At 48.4% G+C, this 26,634-nt stretch overlaps 2 protein-coding genes and 1 pseudogene across 2 annotated transcripts; 2 read left to right on the plus strand and 1 right to left on the minus strand.

The window, feature by feature from the left end:
* The first annotated feature begins 1,649 nt into the window (after nt 1-1,649).
* LOC119938241 (calcyclin binding protein) lies at nt 1,650-12,013 on the plus strand. Its single transcript, XM_038757992.1, has 6 exons — nt 1,650-1,756; nt 8,404-8,623; nt 9,312-9,408; nt 9,726-9,825; nt 10,696-10,790; nt 11,655-12,013. Exons 1-6 carry the CDS (start codon nt 1,736-1,738, stop codon nt 11,809-11,811), a joined length of 690 nt encoding a protein of 229 aa, XP_038613920.1. The 5' UTR covers nt 1,650-1,735; the 3' UTR covers nt 11,812-12,013.
* Nucleotides 12,014-13,133: 1,120 nt separating this feature from the next.
* On the minus strand, nt 13,134-19,202 carry MRPS14 (mitochondrial ribosomal protein S14). Its single transcript, XM_038758236.1, has 3 exons — nt 19,138-19,202; nt 15,334-15,492; nt 13,134-13,535 (listed from the first exon to the last, which is right to left on the minus strand). The coding sequence occupies exons 1-3, from the start codon at nt 19,180-19,182 to the stop codon at nt 13,353-13,355; spliced, it is 387 nt and encodes a 128-aa protein (XP_038614164.1). The 5' UTR covers nt 19,183-19,202; the 3' UTR covers nt 13,134-13,352.
* A 61-nt stretch (nt 19,203-19,263) lies between these two features.
* On the plus strand, nt 19,264-22,462 carry LOC119938676 (annotated as a pseudogene).
* The last annotated feature ends 4,172 nt before the right edge of the window (nt 22,463-26,634 follow it).

The raw sequence follows: 26,634 nt of genomic DNA on the forward strand, positions 1-26,634 counted from the left end.
TATGTGCACAGCACTGTTCTAAGCGCTGGGGAGGTTAGAAGGTGATCAGGTTGTCCCACGGGGGGCTCACAGTCTTCATCCCCATTTCACAGGTGAGGGTGCTGCGGCCCAGAGAGGTGAAGCGACTTGCCCAAGGTGACCCAGCAGACTTGTGGCGGAGGTGGGATTGGAACCCATGACCTCTGGCTCCCAATCAATCAATCGTATTTATTGAGCGCTTCCTGTGTGCAGAGCACTGTACCAAGTGCTTGGGAAGTACACGTTGGCAACATCTAGAGACGGTCCCTACCCAACAGCGGGCTCACAGTCTAGAAGGGGGAGACAGAGAACAAAACCAAACATACTAACAAAATAAAATCATCATCAATCGTATTTATTGAGCGCTTACTATGTGCAGGGCACTGTACTAAGCGCTTGGGAAGTCCAAGCTGGCAACATACAGAGACGGTCCCTACCCAACAGCGGGCTCACAGTCTAGAAGGGGGAGACAGAGAACAAAACCAAACATACTAACAAAATAAAATCATCAATCGTATTTATTGAGTGCTTACTATGTGCAGAGCACTGTACTAAGCGCTTGGGAAGTACAAATTGGCAACATATAGAGACGGTTCCTACCCAACAGCGGGCTCACAGTCTAGAAGGCGGAGACAGAGAACAAAACCAACCAAACAAAATAAAATCATCATCAATCGTATTTATTGAGCGCTTACTATGTGCAGGGCACTGGACTAAGCGCTTGGGAAGTACAAATTGGCAACATATAGAGACGGTTCCTACCCAACAGCGGGCTCACAGTCTAGAAGGGGGAGACAGAGAACAAAACCAAACATACTAACAAAATAAAATCATCATCAATCGTATTTATTGAGCGCTTCCTGTGTGCAGAGCACTGTACTAAGCGCTTGGGAAGTACAAATTGGCAACATATAGAATAAAATCATCATCAATCGTATTTATTGAGCGCTATGTGCAGGGCACTGTACTAAGCGCTTGGGAAGTACAAATTGGCAACATATAGAATAAAATCATCATCAATCGTATTTATTGAGCGCTTACTATGTGCAGAGCACTGGACTAAGCGCTTGGGAAGTACAAATTGGCAACATCTAGAGACGGTTCCTACCCAACAGCGGGCTCACAGTCTAAAATAAATAGAATCAATCAATCAATCATATCTATTGAGTGCTTACTATGTGCAGCGCGCTGTACTAAGCGCTTGGGAAGTCCAAATTGGCAACATCTAGAGACGGTCCCTACCCAACAGTGGGCTCACAGTCTAAAATAAATCGAATAGATCTGTACAAGCTAAATAAATGGAGTAATAAATCTGTAAAAACATCTCTAGAGGGGCTGTGGGGAGGGGGAGGGGGAGGAGAGGCCGGGCTCTGGGCCCTGCGCCGCGGGGAAGCGACCACGTGACCTGAGGGGAGGAGGGCGGGGCACGAGCCGGATGGCCGGCGGAGTCCTCCGGCCGAGTCCTCCCGCAGGCCTAGAGCGGCCCGCCGCCGCGCCGGAAGCGGCGCTGGCCCCCCCCCGGAAGGGAGCTTCCGGTGGGGGCGGCTTCCGGGGTCGCGCGGGGGCCGTTGCTAAGGGGAGGGGGCCGTTGCTAAGGGGCGGGGCCGGTCACCAGAGGCTGAGGAGGCGGCGGCGGCTCCTCCTCCTCCTCATCTTCCTCCTCTTCCTCCTCCTCCTCTTCCTCCTCCTCGTCGTCAGGGAAGTTCCGGCGGCGAGCATGGCGGCCCCCCTGGAGGAGGTAAGGCGCGGGGACGAGGCGGAACGCCCCCCCCCCCATCTTCCCGCCATTTTATAATAATAATAATAATGATGGCATTTATTAAGCGTTTACTATGTGCAAAGCACTGCTCTAAGCGCTGGGGAGGTGACAAATTCATTCAGTCGTACTTATCGAGCGCTCCCTGTGCGCAGAGCACTGTGCTAAGCGCTTGGGAAGGACAGGCTGGCAGCAGAGAGAGACGGTCCCTGCCCAACAGCGGGCTCACACTCTAGAAATAATAACATTTGTTAATCATTCAATCAATCAATCAATCAATCGTATTTATTGAGCGCTTACTGTGCGCAGAGCACTGTGCTAAGCGCTTGGGAAGGACAGGTTGGCAGCATAGAGAGACGGTCCCTGCCCAACAGTGGGCTCACACTCTAGAAATAATAACATTTGTTAATCAGTCAATCAATCAATCAATCGTATTTATTGAGCGCTTACTGTGCGCAGAGCACTGTGCTAAGCGCTTGGGAAGGACAGGTTGGCAGCAGAGAGAGACGGGCCCTGCCCAACAGTGGGCTCACACTCTAGAAATAATAACATTTGTTAATCAGTCAATCAATCAATCAATCGTATTTATTGAGCGCTTACTGTGCGCAGAGCACTGTGCTAAGCGCTTGGGAAGGACAGGTTGGCAGCAGAGAGAGACGGGCCCTGCCCAACAGCGGGCTCACACTCTAGAAATAATAACATTTGTTAATCATTCAATCAATCAGTCAATCAATCGTATTGAGCGCTTACTGTGTGCAGAGCACTGGACTAAGTCCAGTGCTCTGCACATAGTAAGCGCTCAATAAATACGATTGATGATGATTGAGCGGTTACTGTGCGCAGAGCACTGTGCTGAGCGCTTGGGAAGGACAGGTTGGCAGCAGAGAGAGACGGTCCCTGCCCAACAGTGGGCTCACAGTTTAGAAATAATAACATTTGTTAATCAATCAATCAATCAGTCGTATTAATGAGCGCTTACTGTGCGCAGAACACTGTGCTAAGCGCTTGGGAAGGACAGGTTGGCAGCAGAGAGAGACGGGCCCTGCCCAACAGTGGGCTCACAGTCTAGAAATAATAACATTTGTTAATCATTCAATCAATCAATCAATCAATCAATCGTATTTATTGAGCGCTTACTGTGCGCAGAGCACTGTGCTAAGCGCTTGGGAAGGACAGGTTGGCAGCAGAGAGAGACGGGCCCTGCCCAACAGTGGGCTCACACTCTAGAAATAATAACATTTGTTAATCATTCAATCAATCAATCAATCAATCGTATTTATTGAGCGCTTACTGTGCGCAGAACACTGTGCTAAGCGCTTGGGAAGGACAGGTTGGCAGCAGAGAGAGACGGGCCCTGCCCAACAGTGGGCTCACACTCTAGAAATAATAACATTTGTTAATCATTCAATCAATCAATCAATCGTATTAATGAGCGCTTACTGTGCGCAGAGCACTGTGCTAAGCGCTTGGGAAGGACAAGTTGGCAACATAGAGAGACGGGCCCTACCCAGCAGCGGGCTAACACTCTAGAAATAATAACATTTGTTAATCAATCAATCAATCAATCAATCGTATTGAGCGCTTACTGTGTGCAGAGCACTGGACTAAGTCCAGTGCTCTGCACACAGTAAGCGCTCAATAAATACGATTGATGATGATTGGGCGTTTACTGTGCGCAGAGCACTGTGCTAAGCGCTTGGGAAGGACAAGTTGGCAGCATAGAGAGACGGTCCCTACCCAGCAGCGGGCTCACAGTCTAGAAATAATAACATTTGTTAATCAGTCAATCAGTCGTATTTATTGAGCGCTTACTGTGTGCAGAGCACTGCACTAAGCGCTTGGCAAGGACAAGTTGGCAACATAGAGATGGTCCCTACCTAACATTGGGCGCACAGTCTAGAAAGTGACTTGCCCAAAGTCACACAGCTGACAGTTGGCGGAGCCAGGATTTGAACCCATGACCTCGGACTCCAAAGCCCGGGCTGTTGCCGCTGAGCCACGCGCTTGTCTGCTGGGTGACTTTGGGCAAGCCACTTCACTTCTCTGGGCCTCAGTTCCCTCATCTGGAAAATGGGGACTAAGAGCCCCACCTGGTCACCTCGTATCTCCCCCAGCGCTTAGAACAGTGCTTGGCACATAGTAAGCGCTTAACAAATACCGTCACTATTATTATTGTGGCTGAGTGAAAAACTGTGAACCCGTTGTTGGGTAGGGATTGTCTCTATCTGTTGCCGACTTGTACTTCCCAAGCGCCTAGTCCAGTGCTCTGCACACAGTAAGCGTTCAGTAAATAGGAATGAAAGGGGCATGGGGGTGGGGCGGGGGCTAATCCCACCCGCTGCCTTGCGGAAGCCACTTGGCTGCTCTGTGCTTCCCTTTCCTCATCCGTAAAATGGGATTCAGGCCCTGTTCTCCATCCCACTTACACCCACCATGAGGATGATGGTCTTTGTTAAGCGCTGCCTCTGTGCCAGGCACTGTACTGAGCGCTGGGGTGGGTAGAAGCAAATCAAATTGGACCCAGTCCCCCTCCCACGTGGGGCTCACAGTCTCCATCCCCATTTGATAGATGAGGGAACTGGGGCACGGGAAAGTGAAGTGACTCTCCCACAGTCCCACAGCAGGGAAGTGGCAGAGCCGGGATTCGAACCCATGACCTGCCGACTCCCGGGCTCAGTCCGCTATGTGGAATTGTATCCACTCCAGCGCCTAGCACAGTGTTTGGGCACCTTAAACGCTTAACAGATACCACAGTTGTTGTCATCGTGCGCCAGGTGGTTAGGCGCTGTGGGGTGGAGAAGCCAGTGGAAGCGAACCATCCCGTCATCATCATCATCAATCGTATTTATTGAGCACTTGCTGTGTGCAGAGCACTGTACTAAGCGCTTGGGAAGTACAAGTTGGCAACATATAGAGACAGTCCCTAACCAACAGTGAGCTCATAGTCTAAAAGGGGGAGACAGAGAATAAAACCAAACATACTAACAAAATAAAATAAATAGAATAGATATGTACAAGTAAAATAAATAAATAGAGTAATAAATATGTACAAACTTATGTACATGTATGTACAAATATGTACAAGCAAATATGGTCCTGTCCCTGGCACCACTCGCCTACACAGTGGCGGGAAGCTTCAGAGGCCCCCAAAAGATGCTCATATCGTTCGGCTTAGTGTCACAGCCAGCAGTTTAACGTGGGTTTTGAGGGGTGGGGAGGGTGAGGTCCTGTTGGAGCCCCTTTGGGTTGTAACTTCATTTTCAGGGTTTTAATGATAACTGAGTCTCGTCGTAGAGCGACGATGGGCTGTCGTGTCATTCCTCTGGGTGAGGTGGATGAAGCGACCTTCCTCCCGTTAGAGACGCCGTCCCAGACTTGGACTTATTGGACTTCATCTCGTTGCCGTAGCGCTAAATGCTTTTCTCCCCGTATTTTGTCTCTAGGATGGCCTAACGCAAACTCTGAAATGCACAGTCTCAAAGTAGCTAATGCCCTGAGTGAATACATGTCTCAGAAAACAGACTGGTTTTTCATGTTGAATTTGTTTCCCCGTTAAGTTTCAGAACGGTTAAAGAAGTCATATCTGTGGGGTCTGAGCAGTTAATAGCCTAAGGTGACTTGCTCGGTTTCTATGCCCTTTAAATGACATTTGGGTTGATACTGAGTGAAGACGGGGTCCCGGGTGAAAGCCTGAGCTGTTAACTTCTTGATTTACCCCCATGGACTCTGAGCAGCAAAGTGATCCATCAGTGACACTAGCAATAGGCCTTGAGTTCGTGTAGCGCTTTTATTTTTCTAAAAAGTTGGCATATCAAATGAATTCATTTCCCCCCACAATGTAGTGGGGTAGTGATGGGACGTCATTAGCCTCATTTTTTAGGTGAGGAAAAGGCAGAGAACAGTTAGGTGACTGCCCCAGAGCACACTGCTGGCTGGTAACAGAGCTGGGACTAGAACTGAGTCTCCTGTCCCAGACCCTCTGACCTTTCCGGCCGACCGTGATGCCTTCTGTGCCGTGATGTGCAGAAGCCCATTCCTAACAACAGGTCTGACCCCTTTCAAACTACACTCCTTTCTTTCTTTCTTTCTTCCTTTCTTCCTTTCTTCCTTCCTTTCCTTCCTTTCCTTCCTTTCCTTCCTTCCTTTCCTTCCTTCCTTCCTTTCCTTCCTTCCTTCCTTCCTTCCTTCCTTCCTTCCTTCCTTCCTTCCTTCCTTCCTTCCTTCCTTCCTTCCTTCTCCTTCCTTCCTTCCTTTTCCTTCCTTTTCCTTCCTCCCTCCCTTCCTTCCTCCCTCCCTCCCTCCCTCCCTCCCTCCCTTCCTTCCTTCCTTCCTTCCTTCCTTCCTTCCTTCCTTCCTTCCTTCCTTCTTTCTTTCTTTTCCTTCCTTCCTTTTCCTTCCTTTTCCTTCCTCCCTCCCTTCCTCCCTCCCTTCCTCCCTCCCTTCCTCCCTCCCTCCCTCCCTCCCTTCCTCCCTTCCTTCCTTCCTTCCTTCCTTCCTCCCTCCCTCCCTCCCTCCCTTCCTTCCTTCCTTCCTTCCTTCCTTCCTTCCTTCCTTCCTTCCTTCCTTCCTTCCTTCCTTCCTTCCTTCCTTCCTTTTTCTTTATCTCTCTCTCTCTTTCTCCCCCTCTCTTCCTCTCCTCTTTCTCCTTTCTCCTCTTTCTCCTCTCTTTCTCCTCTCTCTCTCTCTCTCTTTCTTCCCTTCCCTTCCCTTTCTCTCTCTCTCCCTTCCTTCCTTCCTTCCTTCCTTCCTTCCTTCCTTCCTTCCTTCCTTCCTTCCTTCCTTCCTTTTCTCTCTCTCCCCCTCCCTCCCCCCCCGCCCTTCTCTCTCCCTGTTATAACAGTAAAACAGACACATTCCCTGCCCAAAATGAGCTTACAGTCTAGAAGGACTTGATGAAGATTTGTGAAAAGTTGACTCTTATAGCTGGTATCAGCCCTGTGAGCATGGATTGGAAATACTGTAGAGGTATACACGACCTAAATAAGAAATGTATGAGTGCTTTTGCAAAACTGCTCCTGACTGTACCTTGTTTTAGACCCAGTTACTTAGTTGCGGGTTTATTTAAAGTCCTTCCAGGAATGGAAGGGTTGTCATTTGTCATCTAATTGAGCCATTATTGCTTTAGTTCATATAAAAGCAAAATTGTTCAGAATTAAGCTTTAATTTACTTGTACTCTTCATAGAAGAACTGTCTAGTTTTGGCACAGTGCACTGCAGTGCACATCCAAATCCTTGTTGCATTTAATTCATTTATAGTTCCTCTTGCCACACATGCCATTGAAATTTGCTGCATTTTAGCAGCTAATATCACAGTAAATGATATTTGTTGAGGCGTACCAGGGGCAGAGCATTGTACTAAGTGCTTGGGAGAGTACAGCAGAACAGAATTAGCAGACACATTCCCTGCCCATGACAGGGTACCTTTGTTGGGTACCTATATGTAAACTGAATTACCAAGTCATGATGATATGGGTCCTTTGCCAAAACATATGTTTTTAAATGTTAAAAGTCTGACTCACTTGCTTAATGTTTTTATGGTTCCCAATAGCCCAGATTTTGAGCATGAGGTAAAATCCATCTGGTCAGAATCCATCTGGTCTGGCTTGCTGAGAAAGAACATGGGCCTGTACCGCTAGTTTTCTGTTGTTCAATTTTTCAGTTATTTTAGAAAAATGAAATGTTTGTAGAATAAGTGCTTGAAACAGTATGACAAATGTTTTTTGTGATAATGATGCTAATTGTGGTATCTGTTCAGTGCATACTGTGTGTCAGGCACTTTACTAAGTGCTGGGGTGGATACAGGCAAATCGGGTTGGGCATGGCCCCCATCCCAAGTGGGACTCACAGTCTCAATTCCCGTTTTACAGATGAGGTAACTGAGGCACAGAGAAGTGAAGTGACGTGCCCAAGGTCACATAGCGTGTACGTGACAGAGGTGGAATTAGAACCCATGCCTTCTGACATCCAGGCCTGTGCTTTATCCACTATGCCATGCTGCTTCTCTAATAGAATAGTGAAATCAATCAATAAATAATTGGATTACATCCACGATGAGCCAGTTGGATGTCATTTTAGTACTAGGCCGCCATCCCGATACCACCTGTAGCCCCAGTGGGTAATGAGTTACGGAAAGTTACCTGAAATTATCTGAAAAACAGCAAAATCCCAAAGAGCGATAAAAGAACCTAGCCAGGGAAAGGGACGAATGCCAAATAAATACAAAATGACAATCACAGAATATGGTTGGGGAGACCTTTGGCCTTTTGAGGCCATTTTATTTGGAAAGCTAGTTATTGCAGACTCATGCCCAAATTAATTTCAAACACCACCATTAGTTTTGAGTCATTCTTCTCCTTTAACGGATTGCTGCTGATAGAAAACCACAGACTTGCCCAGCCATTTCCCTGGGTAACATTTATGAATCTAAATGTAGTGGGTTCCTTAGGAAAAGTGTAGGCAACATGAGTTATGTCCATCCAGCTGGGTTAAATGCTGGAGGAAAGGATCCTGCAGTAAAGAAGTAATGACCGGTTCACGGGTGGGAGAAGTAGATATAAATCTAAAGTCCTGACCTTGCTTCTTTGAGTTGGCCTGTTGGAATTAACACATTTTGTATTTTTTAAATGCAGCACCAGAAGGACCTGGAGGAGGTGAAAACTTTACTGGAAAAGGTGACGAGGAAACGAGTTCGGGACGTCCTAACGGCAGAGAAAGGCAAATTAGAGTTGGAAATTAAGAACAAGATGCAGCAGAAGGAGCAAGGGAAAAGAGAGACGGCTGACAGTGAAAAGCCAGCAGCTGTGGTTGCCCCCATTTCAGTGGGATACACGGTGAAAATCAACAATTACGGTATTACCGCTTCCTACATATTGGTTCTGTATACGGCTGAGTGAATGCTCTCCCCTTTACTCAACTAAGCACACGACATTTCCATCACCGTCCTTGAGGGGTGGCAAGAGGAGCCCATCCAGCCTTGCCCGTTCAGGGCCAGTGAGCCAAGTTGGGAGTCCAGGGTGCGAGGGCATTTAGCTGGGAAACATTGCAGAATCTTTTGGGCAGAAGGCAGTGGGCGACGCTGGCAGCAAGGAGAATGGGGTGTTCAAAGAGTAAGGACAGAAGGAAACAGACCGAGTCCTTATCTCATTAGTTAAACTCTTCCCCCTCCCCAGTAAAAAAACATTCTTGAGGTCTAAGGAGACCATTCCTTGTGAGATATGACTCCAGAATACACCTTTTCTCAAAAGCCTTCTCCATTTAAGACAAAACCCTGACTTAGATTATGAGCCCCTTGTGGGTCAGGGTTTCGGTCTGATCTCATTTCTGTGCCCTTTCCCGGGTGCTTAGCCTAGCGCTTCCCACATAGTAAGCCAGAATAAATTCCACGGTTATTTAATCACACTGTAATCAGCCCACCCTCACTTGTGGGCAAAGGTATTGACTTACCTATAGCCTGTGGTAAGAGCCATATTTATTGACTCTAGCGACAGGGTGATGTGGGAGATTCATAGTAACTAGTCCTCAACCATTCCTCTTACAGGATGGGATCAGTCGGATAAATTTGTGAAAATTTACGTCACCTTAACCGGAGTTCAGCAAGTCCCTTTGGAGGATGTACAAGTGCATTTCGCAGAGAGGTGAGTCCTGGGCTATTTTGTCAGCAAAGAGTAATTTTCCATCTGGACTCAAGATATTTTAAATTTTAGCATCCTTCACTTCCCTTTCTTCTTTTGCATCCCACCCTGTCCCCTTTCTTCCTCTGCACCCTCTCTTCACCCCATACCCCCAACTCAAGCTGGAGGTTTGAAGGCAATAAATCCCGAATTTCTGAGTCCCTGCAGTAGCGGGAAAACCTGGTGCCTTGAAAAACTACCACTGTGCTCTCCAAATACGCTTCAGGGTGTCTACTGATGGAATCAGAAAGATAATGCACCCGTCACTGTCTCCCTTCTAGGTCATTTGAGCTTCTGGTGAAGAATCTAAATGGGAAAAATTACTCCATGACAGTCAGCAACCTCTTGAAACCTATCTCAGTGGAAGGCAGCTCAAGAAAGGTATGGTTTTCTGTCTTGATTATTTTGCCATTTTCAGTCCTGTCCCTAGCCACTTTGATGACAAGTGTGTAATTCTGCAATCCTTACTTTTCAGTTGGGGAAACTAGGGGATTTAGTCAAATTTATGATGAAAATTGATTGGAGGACTGGGATTAGAATGTATTCTGTGTCCATTCCGTTTTAAGAAGGCCCATGGTTCTGTAAGGCAGGGTTTACATTCTTGAAGAAACATTATAGAACTCAGAACTTTAGCAATAGTATAAGAATAATAATAGTAATAATGATGGTATTTAAGCATTTACTATGTGCCAAGCGCTGTTCTAAGCACTGGGGTAGATACAAGGTAATCGGGTTGTCCCACGTGGGGCTCAGTCTTAATCCCCATTTTACAGATGAGTTAACTGAGGCACAGAGAAGTGGCTTGCCCACAGTCAGAGAGCCGACAAGTGGCAGAGCCAGGATTAGAACCCATGACCTCTATGCAATGCTACATCTATGCAGGCAATCATTCTTTCTGATACCATATTGCATTCTAACCAGACATAAGTGCATTATCAGAAGAAATGTTCCTTAATTCTTCACTTGGGATCTGTCCGTAACACAAAATATCTGCTAGATTGTAAGCTCCTTGAGGCCAGGGATCCTGTCTACTTTCAAGGTACTCTCCCAAGCACTCAGTACGGTTACCTGTCTACGGTGGGGGCTCATGGGGTACTTTTTATGGTAGAAACATTATAGAAGGACCTACTACTCCTGACTCCTGTAAAGTGAATTAATTGTAAACAGTGGGAGAGTCTACCCATGCCTCCACGTGAAATAAGAATTCGGTGGATCCTTCAGCGTAATCGTGACTTTTCTCTTCATTTTTAGGTTAAGACCGACACCATCCTTGTGTTGTGCAGAAAGAAGGTGGATCATAAATGGGAATACCTGACCCAGGTGGAGAAAGATAGCAAAGAAAAGGAGTAAGTGTCCTCCCTGGATGAAGAAACAGAGCCACAGAAATGAAGTGACTTCCCCGAAGTCACCCAGTAGACAAGTGATGGAGCAGGGATTAGAACCCAGGGCCCCTGCTCTTTCCACTGGGCCACATTAATCCTCTGGAAAACTTAATTTTGGTCTTCTGCATCTGTCAGGTGCTGTGTCATTTTTCTGTTTTCAGTCAGTAGAAATTGAGTACCTGCTATGGTTCCAGACAGGATCCCTGCCCTCTAAGAACTCACAATCTCTAATTTAATTGGGACTGTATCACCTTTCGTGGGAGCCTGTCACATTGCCAAATAATGGTTGGAATTTATTGTTGGGCGTCGGACCCCTGTCTACACAGGTTGGCCCTCTTGGCTGGATGTTCTGCTACCCCTGCCAGATGTGGAGGAAAAAAAAAAACCTTGCATGGCAATGTCTATGCACTCACACAACACACACTACAGTAGCCGTAGTATTTCAAGAGCACCAAGTTGGTGCTCTGCCCCACACTAGGCATTTGGTAAGTGCAGAATAACAAAGTAACACGTTCCCTGACTACAAGGAATTTACACTCTCCTGGCTGGCAAACCAGTAAGAAGTATTTTCAAACCAGTACCCCTGCTGGGCCCCCATCTCCTGGAAGTTCAGGTGGCTGGTCAGGTTTTAGACAAAGTCCCATAGCTTTACTGATCTCGGGTAGTCCTCGTTTGTCGGTTTCTTTTGGGTTCAGAATGCCACTCGTTCACAGGCACGCGCACTTGACTCAAGCACCCTTTGACTCTCCGAGGCATTACTGTTGAAAAATATGACTACCACCATGTCATCGTGCTTTACTTTGGGTTTCCACTCGCTCTTTCTTACAGAAAGCCCTCCTTTGACAATGACACTGACCCCAGCGAAGGGCTGATGAATGTTCTGAAGAAGATTTATGAAGATGGGGATGATGAGATGAAAAGAACCATCAATAAAGCCTGGGTAGAGTCAAGGGAGAAACAAGCAAAAGGAGACACAGACTTTTGAAATGAAATGAAAAAGGCCTTCACCGGACCCCCACCCCCGGAGCTGGGATATCGGTGTTTCCATCCGAGACCGCTGCTGGGCTGCGCCAATCAATTCGACCAGTGCATACTTGTCTACACCCTTCCCAAGCAGAGACAGCTGTGAGCTCCTCCCATTTCATGCTGAAGAATTTATTTAAATAAAATGTGCTTAAACACTTCCTGCAAAGACTTCTTTGGGCTCGATGCAAGTGTTTAACGTTTTCACGGGGGCGATGCATTAAGGGGGGTCCCGCTGACTTAGACGAAGCTTCGACGATTGTCTGATTTGTCTGATTCGCCCCGCCTAGTCCACGGTCTCCGTGACTGCGGCTGAACAGCAAGGGTCTGAGGGAATCCTCTACGTGCCGAACTAGAAACAGTTCAGCGGCAGTCAGGGACCCGCCCCAACACAAGAAGCAGTGGGGCTAGTGGATCGAGCACGGGCCTGAGAGGCAGAAGGACCCGGCTTCGAATCCCAGCTTCTCCACTTGGCTGCTGTGTGCCCTTAGGCAAGGTACTTCACTTCTCCGGGCTTCAGTTACCTGTAAAATGGGGATTATGACCGTGATCCCCGTGTCCAAGCTGATGATCCCGTACCTAGTACAGTACAGTGCCTGGCCCACAGTAGGCACTTAAATACCATTTTAAAAAGAAAAAGTGCCAAACAATGTGGCTAGCAACTCTGCTGTAAAAGAAGCCAACGGCAGCACCGCCTGAAAAGATACCTTCCTACCCACAAATAACAGAAACTAAGATTCAGCAAACCCGCCCCACCCAGGCGGCTACCTCTGGCTACTTCTTACCCAGAAGGGAAAAGGCTGGAGGACGGGTTCCCCAGCGAGGAGAGCCCCTGGCCTTATGTTACTGTAACTTTGACTTCTCTCCACTGCAGAGACACCAAGTGATAGCAGAGTAAAGGCTGGGGCCAGAGCTAAAGTGGTCAGGGCAGAAGACCTGGGGGCCTCAAGGAGACACCTGGCTGGTGTACAGAAGGCTCTGAAGATGACAAACCACCAAGGCAACACCAAAACGGGTAAGAAAGGTGGAGGGGGGTGGCAAGACCCCCTTCAGAGTAATACTTTTACAAACACACGTCTCAAACGTAGCTTCTGGAAAAGTTAGACGTACATATAAGTACCCCAGCAGGTGTTTCAGATTTTCACGGAAGCTTGTGTTCTTACATTCGTTTCCAGGGATGTTTTCAACGCTATAGTGATCGGAAGACATGAAGCCAACAAGACGGGGCGAAAGGAGACTTTACTATCATCCCAAATGGGAAGAATTAAGAAAAACACAAACAGGTCTTTATCTTAGCTTTAATTTAAGGGTTGCTCCGTAGCACAGACTTCATCAGGGTAGCAGTTTGCTTAAAGAGATGGCCTCTCCCAGATCTCTGCCCCCCACAACACCTAAGCAGACTCCCTCGAGCTGTTTTACGGAGGTCGAACGTCACGGCACCGTCACTAGATGTCATTTAAAATCGGGTTGAACCTGGGACTCCTTTTTTGCCTTAACAAGGAGTCACCAAATCGCTCTCTGGATCCCAGAAAGTTGGCCGTGGTCAGCCAGGTGGCGGAAGACGATGCGGCTGAGCCTCCAGCGCCGCTTCACTCCCCGCGGCCGGGAGGTCAAGACGCAGCGGTTGCGGATCCGAACGGGACAGCTGTCCCGTGGGAGGGCGGCAATCTCCTTATCGGCCACTTCCTACGAAAGGAAAACCTTGGGTGAAAGCCCTTCCGCAAGCCAGGTATCATTTAAGCCGGGGCGGGGCAGGGGTTGGTGAGTCCTCTAGACTGTAAGCTCGTTGTGGGCAGGGAATGTCACTCACTGTTTACTGTTGTACTTTCCCAAGCGCTTAGTTCAGTGCTCTGCACACAGTAAGCGCTCAATAAATATGACTGAATGAATGAACCGGGGCGGTGAAGGATGCCGGGTTTTACACGCTGAAGACAAGCTCATTTTCAGTCCCAGAAGAGGGACTCGGTGACTGATGAAGGACATGCCAGCTGCAGCCCCCATAACCCATTTATGCAGCAGTGGCTCAATGGAAAGAGTACGGGCTTTGGAATCAGGGGTCATGGGCTCAAATCTCAGCTCCGCCAATTGTCAGCTGTGTGGCTTTGGGCAAGTCACTTAACTTCTCCGTGCCTCAGTTACTTCATCTGTAAAATGGGGTTTAAAACTGTAAGGCCCACGTGGGAAAACCTGATAATCTTGTATCTACCCCAGCGCTCAGAGCAGTGCTTGGCACATAGAAAGCGCTTAACAAATGCCATCATTATGGAGAAGCAGCGTGGCTCACTGGAAAGAGCCCGGGCTTTGGAGTCGGAGTTCACGGGTTCAAATCCCGGCTCCGCCAATTGTCAGCTGGGTGACTTTGGGGAAGTCACTTCACTTCTCTGGGCCTCAGTTCCCTCATCTGTAAAATGGGGATTAAGACTGTGAGCCCCCCATGGGACAACCTGATCACCTTGTAAACTCCCCAGCGCTTAGAACACTGCTTTGCACATAGTAAGCACTTAATAAATGCCATCATTATTATTATTTTGCCCAGCCAATCAATCAATCGTATTGAGCGCTTACTGTGTGCAGAGCACTGTACTAAGCGCTTGGGAAGTACAAGTTGGCAACATATAGAGACAGTCCCTACCCAAAAGTGGGCTCACAGCCACACCACTTGCTGACAGCATCTGGCCCCGACTTGGGAGTAGGTGGGGGTGACGGGGGAAAGGGAGTGAGCCACACTAACTCCGGCCCTTTCCGGGCTGCTCGTGCATCTGAGACGTGGCCTGGCACCCTGCCCCTCTCCATCATCATCATCATCAATCGTATTTATTGAGCGCTTACTATGTGCAGAGCACTGTACTAAGCACTTGGGAAGTACAAATTGGCAACATATAGAGACAGTCCCTACCCAACAGTGGGTTCACAGTCTAAAAGGGGGAGATAGAGAACAAAACCAAACATACTAACAAAATAAAATAAATAGAATAGATATGTACAAATAAAATAAATAGAGTAATAAATATGTACAAACATATATACATATATACAGGTGCTGTGGGGAAGGGAAGGAGGTAAGATGGGGGGGATGGAGAGGGGGACGAGGCGGAGAGGAAGGAAGGGGCTCAGTCTGGGAAGGCCTATAATAATGGCATTTATTAAGCGCTTACTATGTGCCAAGCACTGTTCTAAGCACTGGGGAGGTTAGGTCTCCATCGGAGTGTCTGTTTAATGGAGGGTGAGGGCTGGTGTTTCTGGTGGGGGGGGTTCTCTTTTACATAGGGAGGTGCTGGAGGGGAAAAGAAAGGGCAATGTCTTTGCCTGCTTCTGAGGAGGGAGGAGAGGCATGGATGAAGACGATTTATTAGGGAGCAGGACAGCCAAATGGAAATATCTGCTCTTTCAAATAGGCCACGCTCCTCCTCCGCTTTGGAACCGGTACCTGGCCGCCAAAGGCCAGGAGTCCAACAGGGCCGCACGAGAAGTGTAATGGACTTACCTGTAGATCCTTGGGCAAAATGGTGTTCTTTCTGAGAGAATTGATCCTCAGCCTCTCGTCTGCATATTCAAAGGCCATTTTCCGTCTCTTCACATCACGGAGCATCCTCCAGTCCACATAATAACCTCGGGCTTGCCCTGCCCCTGGCAGAGGAACCACCTAATGACCATGACAATGCAGAAGAGAGACAGTTGAATCAATACTGAGCCACTCACCCTAACCATGCTACCCTCTCTTTACAGCTATGATGGATCAGGACTAAAGGTTCCTGCTAGCAACAAAGTAATTCTGCACCACAATAAGGTACCTATTAATTATTCTAAGATAAGCAGAAAAAAAGTGACTGCTGAAAAACAAACCATATGGTTTCATGAAATTGGTAGTAATATTACAGGCTCACCACACACTATACTAAGCACTTGGGGAATATAGTAACAATAATTGTATTTGTTAGGCACTTAAGATGTGCCAAGTACTGGGGTAAATACAAAGTAATCAGATCAGACACAATCCTTGTCCCACCTGAGGCTCTAGGTCTGAGGAGGGAGAGCAAGTGTTTATCTCCTCCCCATTTTACAGATGAGAAAAACTGAGGCCCAGAGAAGTTGTGACATGCCCAAGGTCACCCAGCAGGGAAGTGACAGAGCTGGGGCTAAAATCCAGGCCTCTTGCCTCCCAATCCTGGGCTCTTTCCACTGGGTCATGCTAGTTCCCTACTCCAAGGGGTGTATATATGCATGTGTTGTGATGTGCCCAGGGAGGATGGGTGTGTATGGGGGCCTTCCTACTACTGAGATATGGGAGGAAGTCCAAGCAGAAAATCCAGAGTTCGTAATTTTACTTTTTTCAGTTAAGAAAAATGCAGATGAAAAGAACCCGCTCCCTCTCCCCCACATTCTTGCACATTTTCCCCTAACTCCAGTAAGAGACTCCAACAGCATTCAGCACTGAAGTGTGTGAAGTGTCCGCTCTGGGTGTTGGTTGCCCCTGCTAGACATAATAATTGCGGCATTTGTTAAGCATTTACTGTGTGTGCCAGGTACTGTACTAAACGCCGGGGTGGGCATAATCCCCATTCATTCATTCAATGGTATTTCTTGAGCGCTTACTGTATGCAGGGCATTGTACTAAGTACTTGGAAATAATAATAATGGTATTTTGTTAAGCACTTACTAAGAAGTGTCAAGCACTGTTCTAAGCACTGGGGGTATACAAGGTGATCAGGTGTGGGGCTCACAGTCTTCATCCCCATTTCACAGGTGTGGGAACTGAGGCCCAGAGAAGTGAAGTGCCTTGCCCCAAATCACCCAGCTGACAAGGGGTGGAGTGGGATTAGAACCCACGACCTCTGACCCCCAAGCCCGGGCTCTTTCCACTGATCCATGTTGCTTCCCTAAAAGTCCAATTCGGCAACAGATGGAGACAATCCCTACCCCACAACGGGCTCACGGGCTGGACGGCCAAACCTGCGGGGTCGGGGGCTCCTAGTCTCAATCCCCATTTTGCAGCTGAGGGAGCTGAGGCCCAGAGAAGTGTGATGACTTCATTCATTCATTCAATCGTATTTATTGAGCGCTTTCTGTGTGCAGAGCACTGTACTAAGCGCTTGGGAAGTCCAAGTTGGCAACGTATAGAGACGGTCCCTACCCAACAGCGGGCTCACAGTCTAGAAGGGGGAGACGGACAATGAAACAAAACATATTAACAAAATAAGAATATGTACAAATAAAATGGAGTAGTGAATACGTACAAACACATATACATATACAGGTGCTGTGGGGAAGGGGAAGGAGGTAAGGTGGGGGGGGAAGGAGGGGGCTCAGTGTGGGAAGGCCTCCTGGAGGAGGTGAGCTCTCGGGCCTTGAAGGGAGGAAGAGAGCTAGCTTGGTGGATCATCATCATCATCAATCGTATTTATTGAGCGCTTACTGTGTGCAGAGCACTGTACTAAGAGCTTGGGAAGTACAAGTTGGCAACATATAGAGACAGTCCCTACCCAACAGTGGGCTCACAGTCTAAAAGGGGGAGACGGAGAACAAAACCAAACATACTAACAAAATAAAATAGAATAGATAGGTACAAGTAAAATAGAGTACCAAATATGTACAAACATATATACATATATACAGGTGCTGTGGGGAAGGGAAGGAGGTAAGATGGGGGGGATGGAGGGGGGGCGAGGGGGAGAGGAAGGAAGGGGCTCAGTGTGGGAAGGCTTCCTGGAGGAGGTGAGCTCTCAGTAGGGCCTTGAAGGGAGGAAGAGAGCTAGCTTGGCGGATGGGCAGAGGGAGGGCATTCCAGGCCCGGGGGAGGACGTGCAAAATGGGGATAATAATGATGGTATTTATTAAGCGCTTACTCTGGGCAAAGCACTGTTCTAAGCACCGGGGAGGTGGCAAGGTTTATCAGGTTTGTCCCCCGGGGGGCTCACAGCTTTAATCCCCATTTTCCCGATGAGGGAACTGAGGCTCAGAGAAGTGAAGTGACTGGCCCAAAGTCACCCAGCGGAGCCGGGATTGGAGCCCACCACCTCTGACTCCAAAGCCCGGGCTCTTTCCAGTGAGCCGCGCTGCCGCTCTGGGGATGAAGACTGGGAGCCCCCCGTGGGCCAACCCGATCACCCTGTAACCTCCCCGGCGCTTAGGACAGTGCTGTGCACGTAGTAAGCGCGTATCCTCAGAGGAGCTCTCCTCCCTCCTCTCAAGTGCTACTCCTCACCCTGGGCTTCAAGGCTGTCCATCCATCCCCTGGCCCCCTCCTACCTCAGCTCCCTTCTCTCCTTCTCCAGCCCAGCCCGCAACCTCCGCTCCTCTGCCACCGCTAATCTCCTCACCGTTAGGCCTCGTTCTCGCCTGTCCCGCCGTCGACCCCCGGCCCCCGTCCTCCCCCGGGCCCGGAATGCCCCCAATCCCTCTGCCCCTCCGCCAAGCTCGCTCTCTTCCTCCCTTCAAGGCCCTGCTGAGAGCTCACCTCCTCCAGGAGGCCTTCCCAGACTGAGCCCCTTCCTTCCTCTCCCCCTCGTCCCCCTCTCCATCCCCCCATCTTCCCTCCTTCCCTTCCCCACAGCACCTGTATAGATGTATATATGGTTGCACATATTTATTACTCTATTGATTTATTTATTTAGGGAAGCAGCGTGGCTCAGTGGAAAGAGCACGGGCTTGGGAGTCAGAGATCATAGGTTCAAATCCCGGCTCTGCCAATTGTCAGCTGTGTGACTTTGGGCAAGTCACTTAACTTCTCTGTGCCTCAGTTACCTCCTCTGTAAATGGGGATTAAGACTGTGAGCCCCCTTTGGGACAATCTGACCACCTTGTAACCTCCCCGGCGCTTAGAACAGTGCTTTGCACATAGTAAGCGCTTAATAAATGCCATCATTATTATTATTATTTATTTTACTTGTACATTTCTATCCTATTTATTTTCTTTTGTTGGTATGTTTGGTTCTGTTCCCTGTCTCCCCCTTTTAGACTGTGAGCCCACTGTTGGGTAGGGACTGTCTCTATGTGTTGCCAATTTGTACTTCCCAAGCGCTTAGTACAGTGCTCCGCACACAGTAAGCGCTCCATAAATACGATTGATTGATTAATAAATGCTATCATTATTATTGTGATTATTATTGGCGGGGCCGGGAGGAGGAGGAGGCGGCCCTGAGGCCGGCCCTGAGGGGACAGACACAACCACCAACGGCCGCCGCGCGGGGGGGGGGGGGGGCCACAAGGGGAACAGCGCCCCCCCCGGCCCCCCCCGGCCCCCCCCGACCCCCCACGCCACGCGCTCGCCCGCGCACGCGCGCCCACCCACCTGCCGTACGGCCCGCGCCAGCGAGCTCAGCAGGGAGGCCGCCATCTTGTCCGCTGCGACAACTTTATCGACAGCCGCGGGCGCGGGGACACGAACAACAGGAGCAGGAGCAGGAGGGGCGGCGCCATGGCGCTGACAGGAGCGGCCTCGGCGCGGCCCCCCCCCCCTTAACAACAACAACAATAATAATAATAATAATAATAACAACAATAACCGCATTAGAAAAGCAGCGGGGCTCAGTGGGAAGAGCCCGGGCTTGGCAGTCAGAGGTCATGGGTTCCAATCCCGGCTCCGCCACATGTCAGCTGGGTGACTTTGAGCATGGCCCTTCACTTCTCTAGGCCTCAGTTCCCTCATCTGGAAAATGGGGATTAAGACTGTGAGCCCCACGTGGGACAACCTGGTCACTTTGTAGCCTCCCCCGCACTTGAAACAGTGATTTGCACATAGTAAGCTCTTAACAAATGCCATCATTATTATTATTATTGTTGGGAGTCAGAGGTCATGGGTTCCAATCCTGGCTCCACCACATGTCAGCTGGGTGACTTTGAGCATGGCCCTTCACTTCTCTAGGCCTCAGTTCCCTCATCTGGAAAATGGGGATTAAGACTGTGAGCCCCACGTGGGACAACCTGATCACTTTGTATCCTCCCCCACATTTAAAACAGTGCTTTGCACATAGTAAGCGCTTAACAAATGCCATTATTATTATTATTATTATTATTGGGAGTCAGAGGTCATGGGTTCTAATCCCGGCTCCGCCACTTGTCAGCTGGGTGACTTTGGGCAAGTCATTTCACTTCTCTGGGCCTCAGTTACCTCATCTGGAAAATGGGGATTGAGACTGTGAGCTTCACAGGGGACAACCTGATCACCCTGTATCCTCCCCAGCACTTAGAACAGTGCTTTGCACATAGTAAGTGCTTAACAAATGCCATTATTATTATTATTATTACTATTGTTATTATTATTATTATTATTATTATTGGGAGTCAGAGGTCATGGGTTCTAATCCCGGCTCTGCCACTTGTCAGCTGGGTGACTTTGGGCAAGTCTTACCTCCTTCCCTTCCCCACAGCACCTGTATATATGTATATATGTTTGTACATATTTATTACTCTATTTATTTATTTATTTATTTATTTTACTTGTACATATCTATTCTATTCTATTTATTTTGTTAGTATGTTTGGTTTTGTTCTCTGCCTCCCCCTTTTAGACTGAGCCCACTGTTGGGTAGGGGCTGTCTCTATATGTTGCCAATTTGTACTTCCCAAGCGCTTAGTACAGTGCTCTGCACATAGTAAGCGCTCAATAAATACGATTGATGATGATGATGATGACTCCACCACATGTCTGCTGGGTGACCTTGGGCAAGTCCCTTCACTTCTCTGAGCCTCAGTTCCCTCATCTGTAAAATGGGGATTGACCGTGAGCCCCACGTGGGACAACCTGATCATGTTATATCCCCCCGGCGCTTAGAACGGTGGTTTGCACATAGTAAGCACTTAACAAATGCCATTATTATTATGATTATTATTATTATTGGGAGTCAGAGGTCATGGGTTCTGATCCCAGCTCTGCCGCTTGTCAGCTGGGTGACTTTGGGCAAGTCATTTCACTTCTCTGGGCCTCAGTTCCCTCATCTGTAATATGGAGATTAAGACTGTGAGCTCCACATGGGACAACCTCATCTGGAAAATGGGTATTGATTGTGAGCCCCACGTGGGACAACCTGATCACCTTGTATCCTCCCCAGTGCTTAGAACAGTGCTTTGCACATAGTAAGCGCTTAACAAGCACCAAAATTATTATTATTATTATTATGATAGCATTTATTAAGCTTTTACTATATTCAAAGCACTGTTCTAAGCGCTGGGGAGGCCTTCCCAGACTGAGCCCCCTCCTTCAATCAATCAATCAATCGTATTTATTAAGCGCTTACTGTGTGCAGAGCATTGTACTAAGCGCTTGGGAAGTACAAGTTGGCAACATATAGAGACGGTCCCTACGCAACAGTGGGCTCACAGTCTTCCTCTCCCCCTCCCCATCCCACCCACCTTACCTCCTTCCCCTCCCCACAGCACCTATATATATGTTTGTACGTATTTATTACTCTATTTTATTTGTACATATTTACTATTCTATTTATTTTATTTTGTTAATATGTTTTGTTTTGTTGTCTGTCTCCCCCTTCTGGACTGTGAGCCCGCTGTTGGGTAGGGACCATCTCTATATGTTGCCAACTTGTACTCCTCAAGTGCTTAGTACAGTGCTCTGCACACAGCGCTCAATAAATACAAATGAATGAATGAATGGGGAGGTTACAAGGTGATCAGGTTGTCCCACAGGGAGCTCACAGTCTTCATCCTCATTTTACAGGTGAGGTAACTGAGGGGCAGAGAAGTTAAGTGACTTGCCCAAAGTCACACAGCTGATAAGTGGCGGAGGCGGGAATTGAACCCAAGACCTCTGACTCCAAAGTCCGGGCTCTTTCCAAAGCGCTTACTATGTGCAAAGCACTGTTCTAAGCGCTGGGGAGGTTACAGGGTGATCAGGTTGTCCCACAGTGGGGTTCACAGTCTTCATCCCCATTTTACAGGTGCGGTAACTGAGGCAAAGAGAAGTTAAGTGACTTGCCCAAAGTCACACAGCTGACAATGGGCAGAGCTGGGATTTGAACCCGTGACCTCTGACTCCCAAGCCCGGGCTCTTTCCACTGACCCGCACTGCTTCTCCAAGATGGCCCGGCCAGCTACTCACAGACGGTCCTTCAGTCCTATTTATTGAGCATTTACCGTGCAGGGCACCGTACTCAGCGCTCGAAAAGTACAGACTCAAAAGATGGCCATCCCCCAATTAAGGTTAAAGTATGTGTCCTAAGTGTTGCTTCCCAGCTGGGGCTCTGCTCCTAAAACCCTCCCCTCCATGGGAAGGCTGCCCCTCCGTCCTGCCCCTCTAGGTCTGACCACCCTCCCTTGAAATCAGGAAAGGGCCCGGTAAAGGAGCAAGGACAAGGGGTAGGGGAAAAGGGGGGCCAAGGCTGAGGAGATCCTGGAGAAGGGGCTCAAGGTGCGAGAATACGAACTGAGGAAAAAACAACTTCTCCGACACGGGCAACTTCGGCTTTGGTATCCAGGAACGCATCGACCTGGGCATCAAATATGACCCGAGCATTGGCATCTACGGCCTGGACTTCTATGTGGTCCTGGGCCGGCCGGGCTTCAGCATCGCGGACAAGAAACGCAGGACGGGCTGCATCGGGGCCAAACACAGAATCGACAAGGAGCAGGCCATGCGCTGGTTTCAGCAGAAGACCGTATAAGTTCGTACAGATTTATTACCCTATTTTACTTGGACATATGTATTCCATTTATTTTATTTTGTTAATATGTTTTGTTGTGTTGTCCGTCTCCCCTTTCTAGACTGTATACATTCGTACATATTTATTCCATTTATTTTATTTTTCTAACATGTTTTGTTTTGTTGTCCATCTCCCCCTTCTAGACTGTGAGCCTGCCGTTGGATAGGGACCGTCTCTCTATGTTGCCCACTTGGACTTCCCAAGCACTTAGTACAGTGCTCTGCACACAGTAAGCGCTCAATAAATACGATTGAATGAATGAATGAATGAATGAAAAGACTGGGAGCCCGAAGGAAGGAGAGGAGGTGTTTGACAAGGAGAAGTAACACGGCCTACGAAAAAGAGCCAGGACCTGGTTTCTAATCCCAGCCTGGCTACTTGTCTGCTGTGTGACCTGGACAAATCGCTTAACTTCTCTGGGCCCCAGTTACCTCATCTGTAATAGGGGGATTAAGACTAGGAGTCCCCCATGTGGGACAAGGACTGAGTCCTACCTGATTCTCCGATATCTACCCCAGCACTTGAAACAGTGTTTGACACATAAGAAAGTCCTTAACAAATGCCATTTAAAAAAAATGGAAAATGTCTGCATTTCTCCACCTCTCATCCAGGGCCATGGGACCCCCTCCCTATCCCCCAACCCAGATCTGCAGCATGGCTCAGTGGAAAAGAGCCCGGGCTTTGGAGTCAGAGGTCATCGGTTCAAATCCCGGCTCCGCCACTTGTCAGCTGCGTGACTTCGGGCAAGTCACTTAACTTCTCTGGGCCTCAGTTACCTCATCTGTAAAATGGGGATGAAGACTGTGATTCCCCACGTGGGACAACCTGATCAACTTGTAAACTCCCCAGCGCTTAGAACAGTGCTTTGCACCTAGTAAGTGCTTAATAAATGCCATCATCATTATTGTTATTATTACCTCAAAGCCTCAAGGGGCTCAAGGGGGAGTGGGTTGAATTGGATGAAGGAAAGCGACATGCCGTGCCTGAGGGGATCCTCAAGGATGAGGCAGCTCTCCATCCACCCACCTCCTCTGCCAAGAGGACTTCCGTGGACGTTGGACTTCAAGAAGGTGAGAATCACACCACCTAAATTGGACAGGTTTCCCCAGGGGCACCCAGTCTGTGCTGCTTCCTGCATTGCTGCCTCTCCCCCTTCTGTGAATCAAAAGAGTTCTCCTCAATACTTGGGACTAAACTAGCCTGAGCCCAGATCCCAAAGTCAGGAAGTCTTGCATTCATTCTCTGCTTTTAATACCTAATACTCTTTTCCTTCCCCTCTCCCTCTGCAATTTACAAGGCCCTTGCTTCTGTAAAACAGCTCAATTTCTGCTCTTCGGATTCTCCCACTGGTTAGGCAGGATGGATGTCGCCGGGTTATTTTCTTTAGAAAAAAACCTGGATTTTGCAAAGTCCTGAGAGCCTCCCCACTCCGGTGACCCAGAAGATCAGTTTGAGGCCGTGGGAGAGGATGGTTTATTTTTTTATTATATTATATTTTATTTTATTTTGTTAATATGTTTTGTTTTGTTGTCTGTCTCCCCCTCCTAGACTGTGAGCCCGCTGTTGGGTAGGGACCGTCTCTATATGTTGCCAACTTGTACTTCCCAAGCGCTTAGTACAGTGCTCTGCACACAGTAAGCGCCCAATAAATACGATTGAATGAACGAATGAATGAATGATGGATAACACTTCCTCTTTTTCTGGGGAGAAGCGACAATTTATTTCTGTATTTGAAAAGGGCTTTTGTTGCTTTGGAAATGGTAGTTGATAGCAGAGTTTTGTTTCCTTCCCTCAAACGACAAAGTGTTAAAAGTCCTGCCCATTTCATCTGCAGTGTGACTTTGGGCAACTCTCTGAGCCTGGTGTGGGCAGGGATTGTCTCTTTTTATTGCCCCTCTCCCCCTTTTAGACTGTGAGCCCACTGTTGGGTAGGGACTGTCTCTATATGTTGCCAATTTGTACTTCCCAAGCGCTTTGTACAGTGCTCTGCACATAGTAAGCGCTCAATAAATACGATTGATGATGATGATGATGATGATTGCCGAATTGTACTTTCCAAGCGCATGGTACAGTGCTCGGCGCACATTAAGCGCTCAATAAATGCGATCGAATGAATGAATGAATGAAATTCCCCATCCACAACTCCATCATGGCCTGCAGTGTGAGAGTAGGGGCCGTAACATCCGTCGCCGTTGTCCTTCTGCCTGCATTGAACATCCACAGGGAGTTGTGCGGTCCGAGTGGCCTGACTCCCTCACACCTGAGGGGCCGAATCCAAGGCATCCCAATGCCCCTCCATCAGTTTTCGGTTTGGGATCTGAGTGGTAATTTACACAAGGTGGCACCAGCATCCCAGGAGCCGATCCATCGCTCCCTCTCCGGGGTCTGGATGCCAGCAGCATTCTGTGGCGGCACAGCGGGAGACCTTACCACCGAGTCCGAGGGCACGATTTCTCCATTTCCCAAGGACCCTCCTCTCTGGGGAAGCCTGTGTGAAGGCCGGTGGCTGGAGAAGGGCTCCCCTGGGTCTCCTGCCGGGGAGGCCAGGTTCTTGAAGGATTGGGCCCTGCTCTTTTGGTTCCTGTGGTTCCAACCATCCTGGTTGTCAGGCTGGATGAGTTGCTGGGTCTCTCTCTCTCTCTCTCTCTCTCTCCCTACCCCGGGGCCTGCTTCAGTGGCCTGTGCAAATCTCTGCCAGCTTGGGGCTTGAATTGAAACCAAATTTTGGGAATCGTTTCAGTAACGAGATTACATCCAGCCTCTGCAATGTCCTGGTTTGGTTTACCCTGGGGAAAATGTTCCGTTAAGAGTAGTTTCTCATTCTGTTTTCTCTTTTCTTGCCCTCTTTCTTCTCCTCTTCCCCTTTCTTTTTCCCTCCTCCTCCCCACTCCTCCCTTTTCATACCTTCTCCTCTATTCTCCTTTCTTCACTCTTCTAGTAATAGTATTAGCATTTGTTAGGTGCTTATTGGATGCAGAGCACTGTATTTGAGTTCTGGGAAAGAATACACAGGTGGGAATTGGATATAGTCTTCTCCTTCCTCCATTTTCCCCCTCCTCCATCTCTTCTTCCTCCTCTTTTGTCTCATCCTCTATCTTTTCCTAAAGTTTAGTCCTACTTAATGAGCAGTCAAGTTCTTCTTCCTTTTGGTGAATTAATTACCCACGAAAGGGGTCATTTATAACTGTAGAGACCAGTAGGCTGAGGGCAACTCGGTGGCAACTAAAGTGTTTCCTATACCATGTGAATTATGTTCCTTTAGGTTACTCAAACAAGGGAAAGGACCTATATGACAGTTTAGCCCAAAGCAGATGATCTTGAATTAATGACTGACTGGATGATGGTTCAGTTGTGCTAATTTGATGCTACCCCTGTCTGCTTTTGCAGCCACAGGGCTAGGAGACACATCCAGTAAGTTTGGCAAATAGTGGCCGTGCCCTTGGCGTGGTTGTAGATCTAGTCACAGACGGGCAATCTGTCCCAGGACTGAGAAACCAAGAAATGTCTCTGGAGGGTCAAGAGGGCCAAATTCGTGACATTTCTGGACATCTGAACTTTGTCTCAAGGTTACGTCAAGCTGCCTATCTCACTCATTGGATTTAGCTGGCATCTTGCAGGAAACCCTAGCCTATAATGCTTTGTGGAAACCGCAAGGGCCTGCTCCCCAGAGAGGAACATTTGTAGGGATGATGGGGAATAGTGTTCTGGCAGGAAAATGTGATGTAATGAAGTGGGGAGAATAAGTCACACATGCGGTTACTTTGCTTTGGAGTACATTTGTCTGTGTGGGATGCCCATAATTACTGCTGAGACATTGTTCATCAGATTCTGGCTTTGCCGTCCTTGCTGCTTTCAGTTCCCCCGCAGGAACAGGGCACCGAGTTTCATTAACATTATTACATTACAAGTAGGTTCTCCAAACCAAAGTATAATCAAGGAGCTAAAGCCCATGATGACTGCAGGACTGTATGATTAACCAGGGGGCTAATGAGGCCATTTTGCGTGAATGGCTCAGAGAACTCTGCGAACATTCAATTGTTAATCTGATGACTGTCCTGTGAGGCAGGAGGGATGCATGCTCAGCTCCATCTTGAGGGTTTGCTGTGATAATCGGGGCCCCGGACCCGCCCAGG

Source organism: Tachyglossus aculeatus, chromosome 16 (assembly GCF_015852505.1).
Source record: "Tachyglossus aculeatus isolate mTacAcu1 chromosome 16, mTacAcu1.pri, whole genome shotgun sequence".
Taxonomy (NCBI): domain Eukaryota; kingdom Metazoa; phylum Chordata; class Mammalia; order Monotremata; family Tachyglossidae; genus Tachyglossus; species Tachyglossus aculeatus.